This window comes from Denticeps clupeoides, chromosome 10 (assembly GCF_900700375.1).
Source record: "Denticeps clupeoides chromosome 10, fDenClu1.1, whole genome shotgun sequence".
In the NCBI taxonomy this organism is placed as follows: Eukaryota; Metazoa; Chordata; class Actinopteri; order Clupeiformes; family Denticipitidae; genus Denticeps; species Denticeps clupeoides.
Genome location: NC_041716.1, coordinates 11138210 through 11162958, shown reverse-complemented (window position 1 = coordinate 11162958; position 24749 = coordinate 11138210). Strand labels below are relative to the sequence as shown.

The following is a 24749-nucleotide window of genomic DNA, read 5'->3' as shown; positions in this document are numbered from 1 at the left end:
TATTTCACTTTATGGATTCTTTCTTATCTGTCTTTCTTTCTTTCTTTCTTTCTTATCTTACTTCTAGACTATTCATTTAAGAGGGTAATTTAGTCACATATGAATGTGCAGTTGTGAATTCTCATAAACAGAAACACCCTGCAAAAGTGTTCAAGTCAAAACTGAAAACAACATAATTATAAGTTATAATCAACATTCAGTTTTATGTCTACATATCAAATAGCAGTTTTTGTATTAATTTATGATAAAAAAAAGTTGCAGCATTAATAGCAGTAATTTTAGTTCCAGCTGACCCTTTTTAGGAGTGAGAGAGTTGTGTATAACGCATTGTATTTGATACCAGTTGGAACTGACCCCGTAATCAGAAGGTTGCCGGTTCGAATCCCAACCCACCAAGGTGCCACTGAGCAAAGCACCGTCCCCACACACTGCCTGTCCTGGTTGCCCATTGCTCACCAAGGGTGATGGTTAAAAGCAGAGGACACATTTTGTTGTGTCATCGTGTGCTGTGCTGCAGTGTTTTACACTGACAATCACTTCACTTTCACTTTCATGTGATGCTTCTACTACACTGATGTTGTACTTAACCTGGCACCTTAAGTCAACTTATGGTGTCAATTAGTATATAAAATATAATTAGTGTATGTTAATACAATTCATATAATTCGCCATTTGGAGGTACAAAAAAAAGGAATCTTATGTTTTATTCCATTTACCTTCATAAGTTCCTATTTCCAGCAGGGTCCCACTCTTCTCCAAATCCAGGAACTCCTCAACAGACAGGAAGTTGTAATCGACCCCCGCAATCTCTCCTTCGCGTGGGGGCCGTGTGGTACCTGTGAAGGATAGAGGAGACAAAGGGAGCTCAGACAGCGTTTGTTTTCATGGCATGTTCCATCTGAGATGTTCTAGTAGAGTCCAGAGAAACAGCTGTTCGCAGCTGTTCAGTGAAGGTCTGCCCATTCATCATGCATACCAGCCCAGCAATGCAGCATCTGCGTGGCCTGGTAAACCGGAGTGTCAAGGCTCAATTTTTCACCATGCAGACTATGAAAACACAGCTATGTATTACTGCAAGTTAATCAATACCCGACTGGCAGTACGGCTTCTCTGTGTCGCCTGAAATAAGATGGGAGTCCATCTGATTTTATTGGAAAGTGTTCCTTCATCACAACATATAATCTCCTGAGAGGCAGAATATAAAACCGAGTGCAGGACAGAAGCCAAAACGGAACCGACAATCGCTGATATTTCTACTAAAATACGCACATTGTGTTCAATTGTGAGAATCAATTGTATTTGATATCAGTGCAGATAAAACAATCAGCAGCAAAATTAAATCTTAACATCCAAAGTCGAATCTGTTTAACAAACCTGCATAAGTAGAACATGATCACATGGGACATTTGACTTTATCATCAATTTTCACACCTCTGTTGATTTCAGGGTTGTCCACTCACTTAACCTGTGTGTTTCTGAACAGTGGAAGGAAAATGGAATATTTAGGATGGGATTGCAACAACCTGTATAGAAGTTGTTTTCATCAACAAATTTTTTGCCCGCAAATCCTCATCAGCCAGCCAACGCCGTACAAAAAATCTTTTTGGATGTTTCTGGGCTATCACTGGCTAGTTTTAAGTCTGTGAAGATTCTCAGTCATGCAGGTAAATTTGTCTGAAAGTTGAGTCATGGCAACTGGACTTTCTTTCTTTAATGTAGCGACGTTTCATTCTGCATCCACAGAACTTTGTCAATCTTTATCCTGAGATTGTGAGACTTTGTAGGGCAAAGGAAGATTTGTTAACTGACAATTAATAAAACAAATGACCAATGAGAGAGAGAACGTGGGATGAAGAGATGTGCAGTACAGCTCAAAGCAGGACACCTGGTCACCTAGAGTTGGCAGCTCTCATGTACAGATCATGGCACTCATTGTACTCCATTAGTCACATATAGAGCCAGAGAACACAAGCCACAACAAAAAACAATATTTTAAAATGAGTGGAGGGAATAAAGGTGAGACACAAAAAGTGAGCAATGCATGTCTATGGAGACATGGTGTTTCCAATTTCCAATCAACTTTGGCAACCTTGGTCACCCTACACTCAACTCTGAATGGTCCCAGACACAGAGTTTCCGACCTCTAAATGCAGGTACTGTGCTATATGGTGTAACATACATGAACACTGAGGATTTTGATGGTGGCCCTGCTGGTAATAATGGTCAGGGTCCGTCAGGAAGACATCTTGCATTAAAGCATTTAGTTTTTTTATCGTTTTACAACAAATTACAATAAAGCATTAAATAACTGGTAAACACAGGTTTCCAGCAGAACTAGAAAATAAGGAATATCCATTTTATGGTACATGATGCCAGGGAGTAGGGTGTTACTGATTAATGACATGCGGCATTATGAAACATCATTAATAGGTCAGTGCAGGTTTAACACAAAAGGGAGGTTATTGTTTTGAATTTTCAATATGGCTGCCGCCTTCTGCAGCTGTACTCCTGTCTGTCTGGTGTGAGATTTTTATTGGTTGCCATGGTACTCAACACAAACAAAATGCCATGGTAACAAACTCAGAGGAAGATGATCTAGCATGGAGCTTTCACACTCAGACGAGCAGTAGAGGAAAAATTCTGAACGTTTGTCATATTCCCAAAGCTGTGAACCGCTGCATCACATTAGCTTTGTCCCAGTGAAAATGACAAGCAGGGCTATGAATATGTACAGTGTGTGTGTGTGTGTGTGTGTGTGTGTGATGATGCACTGCGGGCAGTGTGGTGTTATAGAACAGAAGCTCATATCAGAACACATTTCAGTGAGAGTTTCAGACAGCCAACAAGAGCCTGACATTTCTCTGAAACAGTCGCATGAAGGTACAAACATGTCCAAAGCTTGAACTTCAGTGCAGCATTGTGGGTATCGCCCTGTGCCAAATATATGCAGCTAAATATGAAACAGCTCAGCACATGAATAAATAAACATCAAATATATTTTAGCTAAACCGTGATGCATAAAATATGAAGATCTCAGGAGTAACTATTCAACACAAATATAAGTACGGACAAAATTATCCATAACAAGGTGTATTTTATCAGCATTAAGCCAAATTATACTTTTACTAATATGTTATTATAGCCCACCTGCTCCCAAACCACACGGCAAATGTCCTGGCAAAGTAAAGAAGTTGCTTCTACTTGGTACCAAAAGAGAGTCAAGCCAAGATGAGTCAATGCCATGTGAGAGGAAAGTAAGTAACGTACAATTACAATGGTAATTTACTTCAGTTTTTGGTGGCCTGTTCTGCAGAAGTGACAAGCTGGGATACAATAATACGCCCAAGATGGAATAAAATAAGCGACAAGAGTCTTGCTGGAGTCATTTCACGCTCCCGTCATCTAAACCTTTTACACCAATACTAAAACTGTTGTATTAACATAGGTTTTTATGTATTAGATGAGGTCAATTTCTAACCAAACAGGAACCAGAAAATCAGGAACAACTTGTCTAAGGTAGACAGTCTTGGTAAAATTTAGTCTCTGACTAAAAACTCTATGATACAAGAAGGTTTTGGATGGTAGTCTTTCCAAAAACTCTTTTGAAAATCTTTTAAAAGATGTTTAATGTATGGTAAGCAGGTTAACACCATTTTGATAAAGAACAGACTTTCATCACACATTAATTTAGATTAATCTTGGTGTGTTTGGTTGTCCAGGGACTCCGATCAAATATGGTAGATGTTTTCTTTCCATGTCGTTACCCACCAAAAAATCTACATTTTCCTCCATTATGAGAAGTACATTTCATGTTTCTGCGAATTACACACATTATAAAAGTGAAAAGTGAAAGTGATTGTAAAGCACAGCACACGGTGCATACAATGAAATGTGTCCTCTGCTTTTAACCATCACCCTTGGTGAGCAGTGGGCAGCCATAAAAGGTGCCATGGGAGCAGTGTGTGGGGACCGTGCTTTGCTCAGTGGCACCTTGGCGATTCAAATTTGAACCGGCAATCTTCTGATTACGAGTCCTCTTCGTTACCCGATAGGTCACCACAGCCCCAAATGAAGACAAATGAAGGATGCTTGTGCTTGTCACGTTTGTCAAGAAGCACATACAGAAACAGATCCAATAGATTAATTCTGCTTCAGACCTGCCAAGCGATTGGACACACAGACACACAAATGTACAAGCAGCTACATGAAAACAGTCAGACAGTCTTTGTTGCTAAGGACAACCTCACATCAGACTCATCAGATCTTTTACATTCTGCTGTGGGGGTGGGGACGCAGGGGATCAGCGCTGATGGAGAATACGCCAGGAGAAAGATGACCAGGGAAGTCACTGACGACAGCTTATATACACGAGTAGCAGTTACAAAAAGACATATCAGCCCAAAACTCATGAGAATACAGCTAGCAGGCAAGACAAATATGTAAATTAAATAAAGAAAGTACATATAAGGGTACCCACACCACTCTTCTTATTGTTCATATCTCCTGGTGCTCAAAATGTTCTCCTTTTTCAGTTTTTCCAAATGTACATTGCTAACAACCAATCAATGAATAGCAGAGCTTACACAAATTGTGCCACTAAAGGTGCATTTTTAGACATTTGAGACAGTTCACAAAGTCAGATCTATTTAGCTTTATAGCGCAGGCAAACCTTTTTGCTAGGCTGAGAGGAAAACCCCATTCCACCAACAGTAATATGACAAGGTGCCTGAATGATGTTGCTTAGTTACATTTACGGCATTTATCTGACGCTTTTATCCAGAGAAACTTACAATCAGTAGTTACAGGGACAGTCCCCCTGGAGATACTCAGGAGTTAAGTGTCTTGCTCAGGGACAAAATGGTAATAAGCTGAACCTGTGACCTTGTGGTCTTCTGGTTCATTGACGAGTGTCCAACACACTAGGCTACTACCACCCTTAGTTGATCACTAATAGAACTTTTTAATCATAGAAGCTAAATCTACAGATTCTCTATTTATTTTAAGTAAAAAAAATACATATTACAGGACTAACCATTGCATAATCACATCCAGCCTTGTGTCTATAACTGCAGAACACCCTTCCCAACAGTGAATTTTTGCTTAAATAATGCTAATTTAGGAACACATAATATATTTAAAGCCATTTCTAATTGAAGAGTGAGCACTACACATTCACAGTTAATGATTTTGTCACTTTACAAAGCCAATATCTGCAGTCATTTTCTATGCTACTATAGGTGGTTATAGTCCACAGTCGATTAGTAGTCGTTTAAGTGTGATTTTTCTGAAGAATGCATGACAAGCACAAGCATAATGCAAGGTTAAATTAAATATAGGTTTCATGTATAATTTCAGTGGAAAACACCCTCAGGATGATCTGAATTGGTTGCTTATCTTGATTACATAACTCATTGCATTTTGAATCAGTGGAGCCCATTTTGAAAAATGTTTCAGAAATGGAAGTGTGTCCATATGACAACAATGTTGTAACATGGGCATTTATAACAGAGAAAATACTAAGCGAGAATCTCAGTATATGAGACAAACACCAGCAGCTGCCTTACTGACTCTTAGCTTCGTTTAGTGGCCACAGCATGAGGGTCATTATTGCTTTCCTTTAAGAAGGTGTGCACCTTTTGAGTACACTTCTTCGGTTTTTGGGGGGATTGTCACTCCCTAAAAGGCCTGAAGTTAGTTTATTTACTGTGAAATAGTGAAAAGTGAAAGTTGAATCCATCTAAAACTATTTACCTGTATACTAAGGGTGCAAATATATGATTACTCTTCATTACGCTTCTTTGAAATGTAAAAAATAAAATAAGATACTCTTTGTCTTAAAAAATGTTGCCAGTTCTGACATATTTTAACCACAAGTGCATTTCTACACTCCAGCTCTCTCACTCTCTGTCTGCTAAGTCTTAATAAAAGCACAGTTAGTGTCTGACAAACTGCAAACATACAGACACACACACACAGACACTGGTGTTTGATCCAAATCATCCCACAGATGAACCCTATGCTGAGTATTTGGGTTTCAGGCTTCTTCTCGCTGCCCACACTGACTCTGCTCTGCCTCCATCTGTCTGTGCAGCTCAGTCAGCCTTGACTTCATCTGGGCATGAGAGCTGTGTGTCAGTATTACTGAGGCCAACGTCCCATAGCTCTACAGAGACGAGAAAAAAAATGAACTAGGACACAAAGGCGCTGCCTGGAATCATACAGGGGGAATATTGGAAGTCACACTTCAGAATTTAATCCAAAGGACGAAAAAAAAAAACGTTTGCATTCAGGATGGAAGCTGTTAATCCTGACACAAATCATCTAGTGCATTCCCCACGCCAAATTACACTTGTGCATTATGTACACTCGTAGAGTGCGCACACACATGAGCCCTAAAAATAGGGCCGAGTGTCATTCGGTGCATAAACGCAGTTCAAGAGGTGTACAGAAGTAGGAAACGCTGGTCACTGTAGTCCAGCAGTGACCTAAATTTACACTGACTCACTCACTCGTTCACACACATACACACACGTTCACATCATTAAAGCATATGCTTGGCCTTTGTGTGTGTGTGTGTGTGTGTGTGTCTATTGCGGTTCGGGTGTGACATAGACAAACAAGGGCAGTGGGTGTGTGCTGGGTGAGGAATTGAAAATGTGGCAATTTATGGGCAAATGGGAAGGAAAAAGAAGCAAAGAGCACAGCCGAAACACGGGGAGGAATATAGAGAGACATAAAGATGGAGACTTCAAGGAATGGTGTCTCACACACTGACACGCTGACAAACTAACAATGAAATGTAATAAAGCTGAAAAGTAAAATCGCACGGCAACAAATGACCACAGCAGACACCACAAACAATCCACACCAGGAATGCAGCCTCAGAAATCTTATACAGTTAAAGTACAGAAAGCTCGGTTAGTTTGTCCATAATTAGAGGTAAGTAGATGAAGACGAATACAGAATCGATATCTCTACAAACCTCTGTCTGCTCCTCAGAGAGGCAGAAAGAACAAAAGAGAAATGGATGTAAGAGCTGTTTAAATGCCATATCTGTTACAGAATCCTTTCTTTCTGTAAGCGTGTCTATAGGACTCAGTTCTGTCAGGGAGATTTTAGTGGGAAGCTACACTCAGACACGTATTTGGGGCTTGGGTGTAGGGCTGTGCGATACGGCATAAAACTCCTATTGCAATAGGAGTATATGATTTGATAAGCAAATTTAAATGTAACTCTAAAGGGTAACGTGTCCATAGGAAAGGCACTGCAGCAGGAATTTGTATAATACAACTAAATCAAATAAGATAACAAAATAAGCTGTCTTGGAAACTGTAGCCAGTACTGACATATTTGTATAAATATGAATATGTATAATACATTTTTTACAGATATATAAGCGTATAGCACAACCATATACAACATTGGGGCAATGGTGGCCTAGCGGTTAAGGAAGCGGCCCCGCAATCTCGTGCTGCCAAGGTGCCACTGAGGTGCCACTGAGCAAAGCACCGTCCCCACACACTGCTCCCCGGGCGCCTGTCATGGCTGCCCACTGCTCACCAAGGGTGATGGGTTTAAAGCAGAGGACACATTTTTCGTTGTGTCACCATGTGCTGTGCTGCAGTGTATCACAACGACAATCACTTCACTTCACTTTCATAAAACAATATCTGGGTAATTCTACTGAAAGTAAACTTTCTGTCACACCCACACTGATACACCAGATATTTGTTTTATGCGAGTGATTGTATACAATTTTTGCTGTAGAGTTTATATTAGAAATATTGTCAGAAAATATTTAAATAGCACTATGCTTGTTCATATTTTATCATGCAGTCACTTCAGGATTTAAAATCATGAAAATAATGACCTTTTTTTGCATAGGGCACCAAACAGGCTAGGACCCAAACCCACTGTCAGTCCCCAATCGGTGCCACTAGCCCCATCGGTTCCGCACTTGCCGTAAAAGCCACCATGTTACGGCCTAAACCTCACCCTGCACGCGCCAAACCGATCAGGCAAGTGGATGTGCACAGCAACCAGCGGATTACTGACAAATTGAAGAATTGTTTTATCTTATTTCTTGGGTCTGTATTTTTAAACTCTAGATTTAAGGATTACTAGTTGTTTTTTGTTGATATTTTTTGGAAACTCAAATTTTGGACTTTTTAAAGTTCAGAAACACATTCTAATTTTCAGTAACCAATTGAATGCTGGCCGCTTTACCTGAGAGGACAACACCCAGAATGTCTGCAGTCCACACTACAGGCCTTCTCGGGCACATCACAAATCAGCCTGACCTTTACTAGCCCAGCATTGCATAACAAGCTGGCAATTCAATTTACTTCCATAATCGTATTTCAAATCTTACAAGCCAGTCGATAGTGCACTTCATGAAGACACGGCGAAAGACCACAAGGCCAGAGCCACGTGAATGCTTAATAACTGGGCCAAATTAATACAACAGAATGCTGACAATACCATTCACTCGTCAGTCAAGCCCTGCCCAGTATAGCGTAGAAGTGAACTATGCCATTATAACAGTTCTGACGAGTCGAGTCAAGGACTCTACAAGGTGTCATGTTTTGTCTGGTATTGAAATACCGTAACGACAACAAGGAATGCCGTACTTGGTCAGCCACAATGTTTCGGTAGGTGGTACGTGCCAATGCAGCATCCACATGAATGCAATACCTTACCATCACACTGCCTCAGCTGGACAGCCACCTCGTCTCCTGCAATACAGCCAACAGTCCAAATGATAACAGTGATAACACAACACCAATTCTGGGACTGACAACTTAAGGCAAGTTCAGCTTTAAGAGGCGGACACAATAGAAACATACAGCAAGCCCACAAATCATTTATACAGCTACAGCTCCCTCGGCCCACCCTTCTGTTCGTCCTTCTCTTACACAAGTCTCCCCTTTCTGTGTGTGTATATGTGAGTTTGTATATATTTTGTTACCTGTGTCTCATGACTGAGTATACACATAAAGTAATGATTAGAGTGTTTTCTTTCTAATACCAACCCAACCTAGTTCTCATTTCATTGTATCCTAAATCACAAACTCACACAAAAGGCTCACAAATGACCAAGACACAGACACAAAATGGTGATATGTGAAACCCTTTCTCTACACTGTGTGACCTCCTCATTGTCTGACAGACATCGGCTCCACCAAACATCTGCCACTTTTAACCCTCCTTAATGACTACTTTAGGAGATGGCGTGTCTGTGCAGTGTGTTTGTGTGTGTGTGTGTGTATGCGACTTGGCCATTGTGTCTGACTGGTCAGTCAAGAATCAGGTCAGTGAAACTCAATAATAATCCCCCGTCATCATTATAGCTTAAAGCATTAAGGAATGCAGGGTTCTGTGATTTGGCCAAAGGGGAACCACTGATTCAGATGAGACCTGCTGGTCCTGTTCTGCACCAATCATATATAAGAACACACACACACACAGAAATGTTCACACTAAAGAGAGTACAGGAGCACAGGAGATTCAGTTGACGCAGCATTCCGAGCGCAGTCATCAATTACAGTAGAATTGTAATCAGCCTCTGCTGTCAATTCTGGCTTTTCCATGTTTGCACAATCAAGGTACCTCTGCTCTAGGGAAAATCAATGTGATATCGGCATTTGACAAAGCATCTGCCCTTGCAGCATCTCAACGTGTCAGACATCGTGCCGTCATACTAAGAACACCACCTTCCTGGAAAAAAAAACAAAACCTCCCTCTTCTGAAGGGCTTCTAGTCGATGGCTACACAGTGTCCAATGCAGTACATCCGATCATCTAATCATTTCGTCATAACTAAAGCAACCGATATTGGAATATTGCTGCAAATAAGACAACAATGCACTGTGATCAGAGTTTCGCTCATGATTCCGCCCTACGACGCTACGGGACAGTTGTACCTCCGTCTCCAGGCCTGTAGCCGCCTCTGAGCCTCATTAAAGGAAGTGGCCGCTGCACAGCGGCGCAGACACGCCTGATTTATGAAGCAGAGCAGGGGGATAATCAATGGAGGAGAGGAGCCTCGCAGGCTATGAAATCAACAAACATCACTAGAACATTTTAATGCTAGATTAATTGCAAACCATCAGTTAAACACATGGGTCTTATAAACCTTCCCATTTTTGGTGTATCAATAACCGAATAAACACTTTATTGGTTGTGTTAATACATTAAGTTTGTTCTTCTACCATCCATAAGTCTAAATAAATGTACACTTATCAGTTAACCATATTGAAGCAATACAGATTTTTTTCAGTTTTTGAAGGTGAAAGTGAAGTGATTGTCATTGTGAAACACAACGAAATGTGTCCTCTGTCTTGTGAGGTGCGCAGTGGGCAGCCATGACAGGTGCCCGGGGAGCGGTGTGTGGGGACGGTGCCTCGATCAGTAGCACCTCAGTGGCACCTTGGTGGTTCGGGATTTGAACCGGCAACCATTAGGCCACCACTGTAGTTATTGATAATAGCTACACTAAGATGAGAGCTCTAGGTACCGATGATGCTTTTCTCACTGTCAACTTTACAGACTGGGGCTAATAGGGGTTATCTGGCTGTAACTGTAGATTCAGGTTGATAAAGGTCCTCTTTCTGTGAAAGAAGCAGCTGAGCTTTTGAGAAAGTCTAAAGATAAGGTTTACTGCTCTGTAATGGCCAGGCTGGAGCAGAGATAAGTGTCTGCTTGTAAGGCAGCATTATGAGGGAATTTGTTTACTCTGGTCTTAGGTGAAGACTAAGACTGCTGGGTTTGTTTTGCAGTAATGTTGCAGACAAGGGTCCACCTACTGTAAGGCAAAAAGGTAGGATATTGACAACTGTCAGTAGATTTAATTATTGATAACCATTAGCAGATTGACTTATGTGCAGACTGGATGAGTATTAGTAAGATGAGGTATTGATAAGGGTCTGTACAGTGAGTATTGATTAGCGTTAGCATGGTGAGGTATGAACAAGCATACATACGGAGAAGAATTGACCAGGGTTTGTATTGCAAAGTGGGTATGGGCATTTACAGGGTCAAATGTTCAGAGGTTAGCTCTGTGTCATGGCCTGTGCTTCAGATTATGGGTGGGTGACACAGTTGAACACAACAAACATGACTCGCTGTTTGATTGGTCTGGGTGCTGACTAAGGCTACAGCGACTCCTCCAACTGGACGTGTCACATTTCTTTGAGCAAGATGGTGAACAGTTCATGGACATGTAGTGAACAAGACATGTAGTGGACATGTCAAATCCCCCCTTGTTGACATAGTGGGGGTAAAATGACCAGCTGCAATTAGAAAATTTATAAAAAAATGCACAAATTACCACAATGAATAAGTAATTATCCCAATTGCTTTTGTCAGTGTTAGAAACAAATGTGAAAATGCTATACCAATATAGCTCCTTACAATCAATACTGTCACAGCCAATACACCTCCAGCCCACCAGAGAGCACCAGACCAGACAGAGAGACGGCAACCCGGAAGAGGAAATGAGAGCGGGCAGCGTAGAGTATAAAAGTCAGGTAACTCCGAGGAGACGCTGCCCGCTCTTTGAGTTGAATCTATTCCCCAGAGACGCTAGCCTTTTTTTCCCACGCCCAGCTGACTAGAATCCACGACCACGACCCTTGCCTGTCCCTGACCACGAGCCTTGCCTGCCCCCTTTATTACGAAGATCTACGGACGGATTCCACCTCGACACCACGACCTTCGCCTGCCACTGACACTGAGTTTGCCTGACCCTTGTAAGAAGACGATCTCCCCGCTACCCCCCACGAAGCCCTAGTTCCCTCCACGCCGCGCTGCGGCGCGTCCACGATTCCACTCCCGTTACCTCCGGCCTCCCTCTCCCCGACCAAACGCTTCCGGTCCTCCTCCCCAGCGCGTCCTATGTCTGCTCCCCGTGCGACGACTTGTCCCCTTGCTCCCAGCATGCCTGCAAATGCGTCCCCGAACTCCAGCAGTGACAGTAAGAGCGGGCACTCTCCTGACGCAGCAGGCATGTCCACCATGCAAGAGACGCTCGGTCAGCTGACCGCGTTCCTACAGCTGCAGCACATCGAAATCCAGGATCACCAAGACACGCAGCTCCAGCAACAACGCGCACTTCTCCAGGTCAGCTCCGCTCTCGCTGACCTTTCGGTACATGTCCACGCGCTGCAGTCCCAGCCCAGCTGTCCCGGTCCTGCAGTCGCCACTCCAGAGTCACGTATGTCCACCCTGGCGGGATTGGCCCCCCCGCCACTTTATGACGGTGATTCCAAGAGTTGTCGTGGATTTATCACGCAGTGCCGGCTGCTTCTCCGCCTCCAAGCCGCCCACCTCCCTGACGAAGAAACGGCGGTCGCGTATATAATTACGCGGCTGACCGGACGCGCGCTGGACTGGGTCACGCCGCTGGTAGAGCGACGCGACCCGATCTGTCTGTCTGTCCCCGCCTTCCTGGACCGCCTCCAGACCGTGTTTCAGGGAGAGACCGGGCGGCGCGCGTCGTCTTTGCGGCTCCTGTCACTACGTCAGGGAAATCGGAGCGTAAGCGATTACGCGATTGAATTCCGAACCCTGGCGAGCGACAGTGGGTGGACTGACGCCGCGCTCCCCGCCGCGTTCTACCACGGCCTCCGGGAGGCGGTGAAAGACGACATGGTAAATCGCGATTGGGGAACCACGCTGGACAGTATAATCACGCTGGCCACGTCCATAGACAGACGTCACGCTGAGCGCGACCAAGAACGGCGTAGCCACGCCCCTTTCCACTGTGCCCCCGCCGCGCGCCTGCATGACGCCCCTAGGGCTCCGCCCCCCCGTCGATCCTACGAACCCATGCAAATGAGCCGAGCCCGACCCCCACTCACTCCCCAGGAACGAAAGCGCCGAGAAGAGCAGAGACGCTGCTATTACTGCGGAGAACCTAACCACCTCAGCGCCGTCTGTCCCAACCGCCGAATAAAACCACACCCATCTGGAAAAAACCCACGCTTCCCTGAGGTCTGGAGTCCCCTGGCGAGGACCAAGGCCATTCCCAGAGCCACCACCCGCTGCTCACTTCCCATCATCGTCTGCTGGAATAAACCCAGACCCGGCCACCATCAGGGGCGAGCGCTGGTGGACTCCGGGGCGGCCATGAACTTGATCGACGTCGATCTGGCCACCCGACTCCAGCTCCCTGTCTCCCGGTGTGATCCCCCCCGTGCGGTTATGGGACTGGATGGCAGCCCGTTGGGCTCAGGCAGAATCCTTTTCCAAACCAAACCCCTACTAATCTGCCTTGAGCCCAATCATGTGGAAACCGTGACATTCTACTTAACCACGACCCCCCATGACCCAATTGTGTTAGGATACCCATGGCTGACCACCCACGAGCCCCACATTGACTGGACCACAGGCACCATCAAACAGTGGGGACGCCAATGCATCCACCACCAACAGGCCACACCCCCGAACCGCTCTGGACCCACACATGTAGCAACGGTGAGACTCTGCCACGCCCCTCAACCCATGCCATGCTCCCTGCCTAGGACCAAGACCCCGGTCCAAGACTGCAAACCACGCCCGTTAGCTGAAACCACTCCCCTTAGAGACGATGTGACCCAAAAGCTGCCAGAGGCCACACCTCGATCTCCACTTGACACCACCTCCTCCTTACTGGGGGTACCTGAGTGTTACCATGACCTTGCTGCGGTCTTTGACAAGGACAAGGCAGCAGAGCTGCCCCCCCATAGACCTTATGATCTGGCGATTGACCTGCTCCCTGGTGCCTTACCACCACGAGGCCGACTGTACTCGCTCTCACTTCCAGAGCGAAAGGCGATGGATGAGTACATCACGGCATCCCTGGCTAGCGGCATAATCCGTCCTTCCACCTCTCCAGCTGCTGCCCCGTTCTTTTTTGTGGGTAAGAAAGACGGGGGACTGCGGCCATGCATTGATTATCGGAAGCTGAACGCGATAACTAAAAAGAACCGGTACCCCCTCCCACTTCTGAACACCGCCTTTGAACTCCTGGCAGGGGCCACCGTCTTTACTAAGCTGGACCTCCGGAATGCATACCACCTCGTTCGGATCCGGGAAGGGGACGAGTGGAAGACGGGTTTTATCACGCCATCCGGACACTATGAGTATTTGGTAATGCCCTTTGGTCTCTCGAATAGCCCAGCCGCCTTCCAGGCGCTCGTTAATGACGTCCTCAGAGACATGTTGGATCAATTTGTGTTCGTCTACCTAGATGACATTCTAATTTACTCACCCAACCTCTCGACCCACATCTCCCACGTCAGAAAGGTCCTCCAGCGCCTTCTACAAAACCGTCTCTTTGTGAAATTGGAAAAGAGTACTTTTCACGCAGCTGAAATCTCCTTCCTGGGGTTCCAAATCAGCCCCCAAGGAATTGCCATGGATCCCATCAAGACAACCGCAGTCACGGACTGGCCTGTACCCACCACCATTCGTCAGCTACAACAGTTCCTCGGATTCGCCAACTTTTACCGTCGCTTCATCCGCAACTTCAGCAAGGTGGCACAACCCATGACCTCCCTCCTTAAAGGCCAACCAACCCGACTCCACTGGAACCCCCAAGCTCAGCAGGCATTCAGTAAACTCAAACAGCTATTCACCACGGCCCCCATCTTATTCCACCCAGACCCCCAACTCCCATTCGTCGTTGAAGTTGACGCGTCTAGTCTAGGAGTGGGGGCGGTACTATCGCAACGCAACCCCCTGGACCACAAATTGCACCCATGTGCCTTCTTCTCCCGAAGACTAAACCCGGCGGAGCGGAACTATGATGTCGGGAACAGGGAACTCCTGGCCATCAAACTGGCCCTGGAGGAGTGGCGCCATTGGCTGGAGGGGGCAGTCCACCCATTTTTGGTACTGACAGACCACAAAAATCTGGCGTACCTCCAAAACGCCCAACGCCTTAACCCACGGCAAGCACGGTGGGCCTTGTTCTTCACAAGGTTTGAATTCACCGTATCCTACATCCCCGGCACCAAGAATGCGAAGGCTGATGCCCTGTCCCGCCGCTACACCCCAGAGGCTGAGGACAATCCGTCCTCCCCTATCCTCTCCCAGCCGTTCCTACTGGCCCCCGTACGCTGGACCCTCATGCAAGAAGTGATTGCGGATCACACACACCACCCCCCACCTCGGACCACGCCTCCCAACCTCACCTACGTGTCACCCCCTCTCCGACCACGCGTCCTACAATGGGGGCATGACACTCCATTGGCCGGACACCCTGGACGTCAGCGCACCCTGGCCAACATTCAGCAGACGTTCTGGTGGCCAGGCCTGGCCTCAGATGTACAGGCATACGTTGCCGCTTGTAACACCTGCGCCTCACACAAGGCCGACACACAAAGACCCCAAGGCCTTCTCCTTCCCCTGCCTCGCCCCCATCGCCCATGGTCCCATGTCTCCATGGATTTCATCACGGGACTGCCACGATCAAGAGGGATGACCACCATTATGGTACTTGTGGACCGTTTTTCCAAGATGGGCCGGTTCATTGCCCTTCCAGGACTCCCAACAGCTGCGCGAACCGCCGACGTCGTCCTCCAAGAAGTGGTACGGCAGTTTGGACCCCCAGTAGACCTCCTCTCTGACCGCGGCCCCCAGTTCATCGCCAGATTCTGGCGTCACTTCTGGGGACAACTGGGGGTATCGGTCAGTCTGTCATCAGGGTACCATCCCCAGTCCAATGGCCAGACCGAGAGGGTCAACCAGGAGGTGGAGACCTACCTTCGCTGCTACTGCTCGGGCCGACCAACCTCCTGGTCCCAACACCTCCTCTTGGCGGAGCTCGCACGGAACCAGCACAGTTCCTCGGCCACAGAGCGCTCCCCCTTTGAGGTGGTCACTGGCCTCAGACCCACATGGTTCCCCACGCCCATGGTCGAGGGACCGGTGCTGGCGGTCAACAACCGACTCCGCCAGCTCCACACGGTCTGGTCCCAAGTTCACCGGGTCCTCAACCGCACCGCGGAGCGCATGAAACGACAGGCGGATCGCCGCCGTCGGCCGGCCATCATGTACCATCCCGGAGACAGAGTTTGGGTCTCCACCCGAGGCCTGCCTATGCCGTCCAGTCCGCGAAAACTAGGACCCCGCTTCATTGGACCCTTCAGAGTGACTCGACGCATCAACCCGGTTGCATATCAGGTGGCCATTCCACGCACTCTGCGTGTCAGCCCAGTCTTCCATGTCTCCCACCTCCGTAAGGCTCACTCATCCCCTCTGCAACCCCCCCCATCTCTGCCACCATCTCCGCGGCGCATCGACGGCTCTCTGACCTACACGGTCCGTCGCCTCCTGGACGTCCGGAGGCGGGGCCGCGGCCTAGAATATTTGGTGGACTGGGAAGGCTATGCACCAGCGGATCGGTCCTGGGTTCCCCGGCGGGATATCCTGGATCCAGCCCTTCTCCTGGATTTCCATGACCGCCACCCTGATTTGCCGGGCCCTTCAGGAGCCGGGCCTAGGAGGGGGGGCTCTGTCACAGCCAATACACCTCCAGCCCACCAGAGAGCACCAGACCAGACAGAGAGACGGCAACCCGGAAGAGGAAATGAGAGCGGGCAGCGTAGAGTATAAAAGTCAGGTAACTCCGAGGAGACGCTGCCCGCTCTTTGAGTTGAATCTATTCCCCAGAGACGCTAGCCTTTTTTTCCCACGCCCAGCTGACTAGAATCCACGACCACGACCCTTGCCTGTCCCTGACCACGAGCCTTGCCTGCCCCCTTTATTACGAAGATCTACGGACGGATTCCACCTCGACACCACGACCTTCGCCTGCCACTGACACTGAGTTTGCCTGACCCTTGTAAGAAGACGATCTCCCCGCTACCCCCCCACGAAGCCCTAGTTCCCTCCACGCCGCGCTGCGGCGCGTCCACGATTCCACTCCCGTTACCTCCGGCCTCCCTCTCCCCGACCAAACGCTTCCGGTCCTCCTCCCCAGCGCGTCCTATGTCTGCTCCCCGTGCGACGACTTGTCCCCTTGCTCCCAGCATGCCTGCAAATGCGTCCCCGAACTCCAGCAGTGACAAATACATATCAATTTGTTACTATTGTTACATGTCCATAAAGAAACATTTCTGCAAGCCAGACACTGACCTTGAGAGCCTTGAGAGCATTTTAACAAACAACCTGCCCAAAAGCTTGCTGGTACTTCTTATACATGCTTTCTTGTGTGTATTCATAACCATTTAATTATTGAATAAAACGTTTGTGCATGTGCATCAAAGCTACGACAATAAAATGTTAGATTGAAACTATGCTTCTCCAGTTTTTAAAATTTTATATTATGAGTGACAAGTAAAGCAAGCACAGTTTGGCACCTACACAAAATTCATGTTTCAGTCTAATGTAAAGTCCACACATTCCCTAACTAACTTGGATGTCCAAAGTACTGATGAGGCTGCAGCAATATCTTGTTCAAAAAACAAGACATTAAGGTAAGGAAACAGACCCGTAATCCCGCCAAGGTGCCACTGAGGTGTCACTGAGCAAAGTACCCTGGGCAGTCCGCTGTTCACCAAGGGTGATGGTTAAATGCAGAGGACACATTTCGTTGTGTGCACCGTGAGGTGTGCGTTTCACAATGACAATCACGTCCTTTTCACTTTCACAAAATATGTGGGGTTTGGGAAATGATGAAGGATAATGTAGTCATTATACTATACAAAGCTGAGTATACATACACAATAGTTTCTATTCAACAACAAGAAATAATACGATCAAAGAATCAATATTTTCCAATTAATTAACACTATCTGTGAGTCATATCCAAAACAATCAGTGACATAAACTCCAAATGACACTCTTAATGATATGTTAAGCCCATGGCAGTCTGATACATTGATTTGTACCTGCTACAGGAGCCATAATAATCAAAGTTAGATTAAAAGTAGAAGATTCATTTTTTAAAGATGTTGAAATCCAGATATGCTTCACCATTTATTTAGCTGAAGGCATGATCTTTCTGACCCTAAATAAGAACCATTGTTAACTGGTGTATTGTTAAGATGGCTGCCACGTGGCAAGACTTGCCTTCAGGGATTTATATTTGAACTTGCATTTTTGAATGTTTTTCAGATCTAGAAAGGTGGCAGCTCATAAAGAAACGCAGGCAGCTCATTTCACTGGTGTCAAAGTTCAAACATCAGAAATTCATTTTCCAAAAAAAACCCCGCCCCGGTCCTAACTGAAATAGAACGGTAAGGGTTTACAGAGCAAAGTATTGATAAGTAGCAGCATTGATCAGGTAGCGAGTGAGATATTGGAGTGTGTTAGTGAGGTATAGATGAGTTTTAGTAGATTAGGGAGCGGAGCAATAGCAGACATGAGGTATTAATAAGCAGCGCTAGTCGACTGGGGTATTGACGCGCAATGCGAGCTGACTGAGGTGGCATTGATGGGTGTTTGCAGACCGAGGCACGAGGCGTTAGGAGATTGGGGTATTGATGAGTGTTGAGGTTGGGTAATGGGCTTTTGAGTCTCCAGCTGAGCCGCTCCCGAGTGTGTCAGTACAGAGGGATCAACAAGAGGCCGGCGAAAAACAAGGCAGTCTCAGACAAGGCCATTTAAAAAAACACACACACACACACACACACACACACACACACACACGCAGAGGACATTATTAAACCAGCATGCGTGCATGGTAATGCATTTACACATTAAAACATTAAAACACACGCGATTCCTTTCTTTTAGACAGCAGAGATAAGCCAACACAAACAGATCACACACAATGCAGGCACACATAACCGGCTATTCTTTCAGCCACTGCCTCACAGCTGAGGCTTCTGCTTTCTAGTCCAGCACCCCAGTTGCCCCCCTTCTCCCTCGGCCCTTTCATTTAAGGAGCAGGGAGGTGGGGGGGGGCTGCATGGGAAAGAGGAGAGGAAAGCCACGAGGTCTGGAAAAAAAAAAAAAAAAAAAAAAAAAAAAAAAGCTTAATTATCCAGGCAGCTAAAGTCCTCCGTCGATGGCAAACATTTCCATTCATCTCCCGGTCGCCCCTCCTCCCGCCAGCCGCCCGCTGCAGACGGCCACACTTCAGCCCCGAGACGCGAAGGCAAACATCGGAGGGAGAGGGGGGGAGTGAGGAAGGAGGTGCAAGAAGGAGCAGGTGCTCAGCGGAGAGGGAGAGAAAAGGCGCGAGTGAGACTGACCGACTGAGAGAGAGAGAGAGAGAGAGAGAGAGAGAGAGAGATGAAAAAAGGGGAGAACGCGAGGGGGGAAAAGACATGGTGGGTCGGCTCTTTCTTTCTCTCCGGCCACCCGGCAGCCATGAGGCTAAACGTCCTCTAACAAAAGACAAGTGTGTCAACAGATCAGCGTTAAAATTCGGCCGTACATTCACACACGCGCACACACACACACACACACACACACACTGCGACGCCATCGCGATGAAACGCATCACGGTTCATCAGTATCACACACAGCATGAACAAACACTCACACAGCGACATGCCGGGATTTCAGCTTAACACACACAGAGAGGGGAAAAAAAAAACGACTCTTCCCACTGGTGTGCACACACGCACACTCCTCCCTCCATCCTCCTCTCTCTATCCCTCTCTCCACCCCAACCCCCACCTCCATTTTAATCCCGGAAGCTGCCGTGTCTCGCTCCGTGTGCGATAAAGGGGAGAAGATGAAGGTATAAAAAAAAAAGTCTGAGCTTTACCTCTCCGCAGCAGCTGCTACTCTTCCTCTCCTCCTCCTCCTCCTCCTGCTCTCATCCCTCACTCATCCAACCTGCACTGTGTCCCCAGCCAGCGTCCAATCTCAGCCTCTCACCCTTTACCCGTCCCTCTCTCTCTCTCTCTCTCTCTCTCTCTCTCTCTCTCTGTGCTGAAGAGCTGCTGCCCAGCGCGCAGGCTAAGCCAGAGTGAGCCACACACACTCCGCACACGCCAGCTATCGTCTGAGAGAAATCTCTGTCCAGAACACAACACACACACACACACACACACACACACACACACACTCATACAAATCTCAGCTCAAAGCTCCTTCTCTTCTGCTTTTATTCGTGCGCTCTGTTCGTTTTAACCTGGATGTTCTCTCTACTCGCCCACCACCCAACCCCCCGTCTCCCTTTACACACACACACACACACACACACACACACACACACACTCACACACAGATCATAAATCAGACTAACACATCAGGTTTGCTTGGGTCATGTGACTGGGGCAGTGTGTACGATTGGTTATGTGTGTCTTACATTGGTGAAAATGGTAAAGAAACGGAAAGGGAAGTGCCCGTGTCACTACTGTAATTGCTGCCATGGTGGGTCCAGTACACCGTTACCCAAGATCTAAACCAGACCTGCTTTGCAATGACAGCCTGCAGTCCTACGGCCAGTCTAAACTTCCAAGTTGCATTCAGAAGCCTCTTCCTACACACGCACATTTTATGTGGGGGGATCATGAAGGTGTAAAGGCCAAATAATGACGGACTCGGGGGGGATGGATGGTTTCCATTTCATGGGTCGGCTGTGCATTTGCATAAAAGCTCTTTACTGCAACACAGTGGGGCTGGGCGGCGCACTGGCGATTCATCATGGCCGAAATATGGATTTCATCACCCCCACACAGCCCTGCAAGCCCCCAACGCTGACACCACACCGGCTCTGCACGCAGTGGTAAACATCACATCCGCATGGATTTCTTACACCTCAGTTTTCGTTATTTTTAGAAATGAGAAAAGTGAAGTCAATACACAGCACGAGCGCATCAAAATTTACATATGTCCTGGATTATGGTTATTGTCATTATGATGATGTTTAATTCAATTTCCAGTTGAGCGGAGAATGATTGACTGATAAAACCTCAAATATCACCACAATTTGACCCTATTAGATTTATATTGATTAATACAGTGTGTTATAAAGTACAATATTATTATATTATAACATGTACACGTTCAGAATGCTGATCACATATGAGGCCCATTGGAATCAGCACACGGAAACATTCCACAGACACCGAGATACGACATGACACCTGACCGTCTGGAATTAGTGACGCCGCGTCGCTCTGCTGACAACAGCTCAGCAATCACTGATATTCAGGTGGAGATGCAGGCCTGATGTACGGCTGAGTCAGTCAGGCCACAGCCCAGAGCCAAACTGCGACTCAGTGTACATGCACACGCACACACACACACACACTCACACACACACATCTCTATAGCCGTGTGTTCACATAAATAACACATTCTCTAGCTAGTACAGCATTTAAATTTAGTGAAAGTGACACTCACACACACACACACACACACACACACACACTGGGTTGCAGACAACCAAAAGCTCTGCAAACGAGAGGTGAATTTTTAGAACGAGGGATGAATCATACTTTGCTCCATCATTGTTTCACTGTATTTTAAAGGGAAAAAAACATCAGAGCTATTTTAGACTTAAATCAAATGACAACTTGCACACTTTCTCTTTCCCCGACAACTGTTACCAGAAAGAGCAAAATGGTCGGGAAGAGAAACAAAGTTCAGCAACATGACAGAAACATCATGGCTCCTCATCAACACAGGAAATATGGGAGGTAAGGAAAATGTGATGCAAACTATTTATTTCAATTCTACACCCTTAACCCTGAAAAACAACAAAAATTAAAATTCATTTCATTTATTAAAATCGTAGGAGGCACCAACCTCATATTCTGAATTAACACAGTGGGTCATGTTCTCATTGTGCTTAATAAGATGTGGGATGTTGGGGATGTAAGCTTCACTAGCTCACCAATCAGAATTCTTAAATAAAAGTGCTGAGAATGTATCTCTATGTTTGGTCTGGTAGTGGGCGTGGTCCAGATATGACAGCTTACTGAGATCACATTTGTGATGTGTGCTGATGGTGCCAAGATCAAGTAGCATTTTGAGCAGATAAATTGATGGGGAATGGAGAAAAAATGACATGTGCAGAATAGGTGTTGAGGAAGCCAATTATTACTATAAGTGCTTTATGTTAAACGCTTAACAGGTTTTTGGACAATTGCGGACTGAAACAATCACTTATCTTGCAACACTGCTACTTTGCACATCTAACACATTGACACAAATGGGTTAAAATTGCCAAGAATGAGGACGTGGTGTGCAGGAAAACTGTCATCCCCCTGGACTGGTTTAGGTTTAAACATAGTTTATAATAACATCATTAAAGTTCTTCTTCTTGGTGACAGAAACGATGACACTAGAAACGAAATTTGGTTGATGGGTGGATCCTCCTCTTCATGATACAGATAACTGGAGAGGAGTCATATCTTGTGTCTGTCCTTTTACTTTTTGGTAAATGCTTTGAAAATAGGATTCATTGTGTGTGTTTTTTCTACATTACTGCAAATGAATAAAGATGAGCAAGAAATTGCTACTGGGTTCTAGCTACCAATAGCAAGCTGTACCAGACTTTTTATTTGAAATGAACTTCATGGATGAATGTCTTTTTACAATGTAGGGTTCAAACCCACTCGCTACAGTATGTATGTACAGCATATGCACAATATGTTCTCCTTTTATTTTTTACTAACTCAACCAGTCAGAAGTTGTTACTGAACTGATGCCTATTATAGAGTCACGCCTCCACATGCAGCACAGACCCTCTACAAAACTGCACACCTCACGGAGGACGAAACAACCGCACTGCACCCCGGTGACACACTTGAGATCCGAGGACCTCCACGAGAACCAAGCGCACCTCCCTGCTGATAAGACGGTGTGTCTGTCTTTTTGTTTTGCAAAAAACATCATAAAATGCCAGACAAATGGGAACTCCCCAGCCCCACCAAACACAGCAACAATAAACAACAACACAAAACTGTATAATATCTATGCACACAGAACGGCTTTTTTTTAATTATTTGCATTTTGCCCATATCACCAACAGATAGACACATTCGTTGGGCCCATTATTTGGTGTAAATATAAGTACTGCTCTTTCTCCTGTCCATAAGCATTATAAATAACCTACGATACTCTACCTACTAAACTACAGACTCTGATTGTACACTGAAAAAAAAATGTGAACACTTGCTAAACGTAAAAAATGTAAGTAATCTCACACCTAATATTCTAGCATTGACGTAATGTAAATAAACAGGTTACAGCAAGTTTGATTGGTTTATTTACATTACGGCAAGTTTAGCCAGCGCTCACTTTTGACAGTGTATGGAAAACCGTAGCTGAGTTTTTTCTCATTACAGTAGTAATAGTAGTAGTTATTTTTAACTTTACTCTAATGTTACTGACAGCAGGTTTGTTTGGTTTATTCACATTATGGCAATGCTGAAATATTAGGCGTGAGAGATTAATTAAATGTTTTTAGGTTTAGCCAGCGTTTACTTTTTTGAGGATCCAAAAAGCACAGAAGACATATGACATGTGAAATGAAAAAAACACCCCGGCCAGCAGTCAGAGATTTCCACAATATTCATACTTTCACATTGCATCAGGATTCATTTCCAGGGTTCTCTATCTCTCTCTCATACACACACACAAAACACAGACATAAAGCACAGTCATATACAGTTACAGTTCACAGCAAAAAAAAAAGTCCTGAGTAGTACAGAAGTCTGTGTGCTTTGCAAAAATAAGGTCACAAGAGACAACAATATAAAAATGTAATAATAAATAATCAAATAACTCAATAATAACAACAATCAAAGAAGGGAAGTGCTTTTAAGGTCAGAGAAATTTATACAATCATAAGGCATGTTACCCTATAACCTTTTAAATCTAAACTCCACAACAGGGCTTTTTTTTTTTTTAAATCAGTTCCCATATTCTGCACCATATATCACATCACAGGTTACAACATGCTGAGCACAACAGCCCAGTTCAGGGTAGACTGCACTGCTGTACAGCTCACACAATGGAATACATTTCCCAGAAGCCCCACTGCTCGCTATAGAGGGGATGAGAAAATAAATTCCAGCGGCAGTGGCCGTTTATTGCAGAGAATCTGGGCACGTCGTTTGTTTAGTTATAATGGTTTAATCCGGCTAAATTTTGGACGTGGGACTTGGCTGTGTAAAAGGGAGGAGAATCGAGAGAAGGAGAGAAGGACGCTCAGCACCTGTCCCCTCTTCATTGGTATTCAGCACGGCCCACTTTACTGCTTTTTTTTCCTGTTTACCTTCCCTGTACCAAGCCGCACTCATTCTGCAGCAGTGACAGCCATGCTAGCACTGCGCCGTGAGCACATACCACACACCAGATACCGTATGGATACACACACACACACACACACACACTGCTGAGCAGCCGGGAGACGGTTACACGGATGAATGCTGACCATTAAAACAAAAAGCATCCTGCAATGCAGCACACACACACACACACACACACATACACACACACTAACACACTAACACACAATGGCGAGTGCCATGCTTCCCCCTGCCGTTTTCTCAGAAAAGCCCTTTTGTTCCCGGAGCATCTGGACCTGACCTCTACTGTTTTTGCCTGAAGAAGCCCCCCCTCCTCAAGCCTATTAAAAAAAACAGACCAAAAAAACTGTTCCCGCCCTTTCACCCTCTTACAAAGACATACATTAACACACACACACACACACACATTTCGACTACGAAATATCTGTCTCTTCACTGTGAAAAGAGGGTCTCTGTACCAACAGGCCTTCAACGTCAGAGGAGCCTGAAGGATAAACTAGAAAACGGAGATACAGAGAGTGTGAGAACGGAGGGAGAGAGGGAA

The 24749-nt window shown here is 45.9% G+C and overlaps 1 protein-coding gene across 12 annotated transcripts in view; it reads right to left on the bottom strand.

The window, feature by feature from the left end:
- The window catches only part of LOC114797687 (membrane-associated guanylate kinase, WW and PDZ domain-containing protein 1-like), an 83241-nt gene that overhangs the window by 31307 nt on the left and 27185 nt on the right, over positions 1 to 24749 (bottom strand). For all 12 annotated transcript variants that reach the window (XM_028992668.1, XM_028992670.1, XM_028992658.1 and 9 more), the window contains exon 3: positions 717 to 836. In XM_028992668.1, the coding sequence (XP_028848501.1) occupies positions 717 to 836 (120 nt within the window). The remainder of the gene's footprint in view (positions 1 to 716; positions 837 to 24749) is intronic.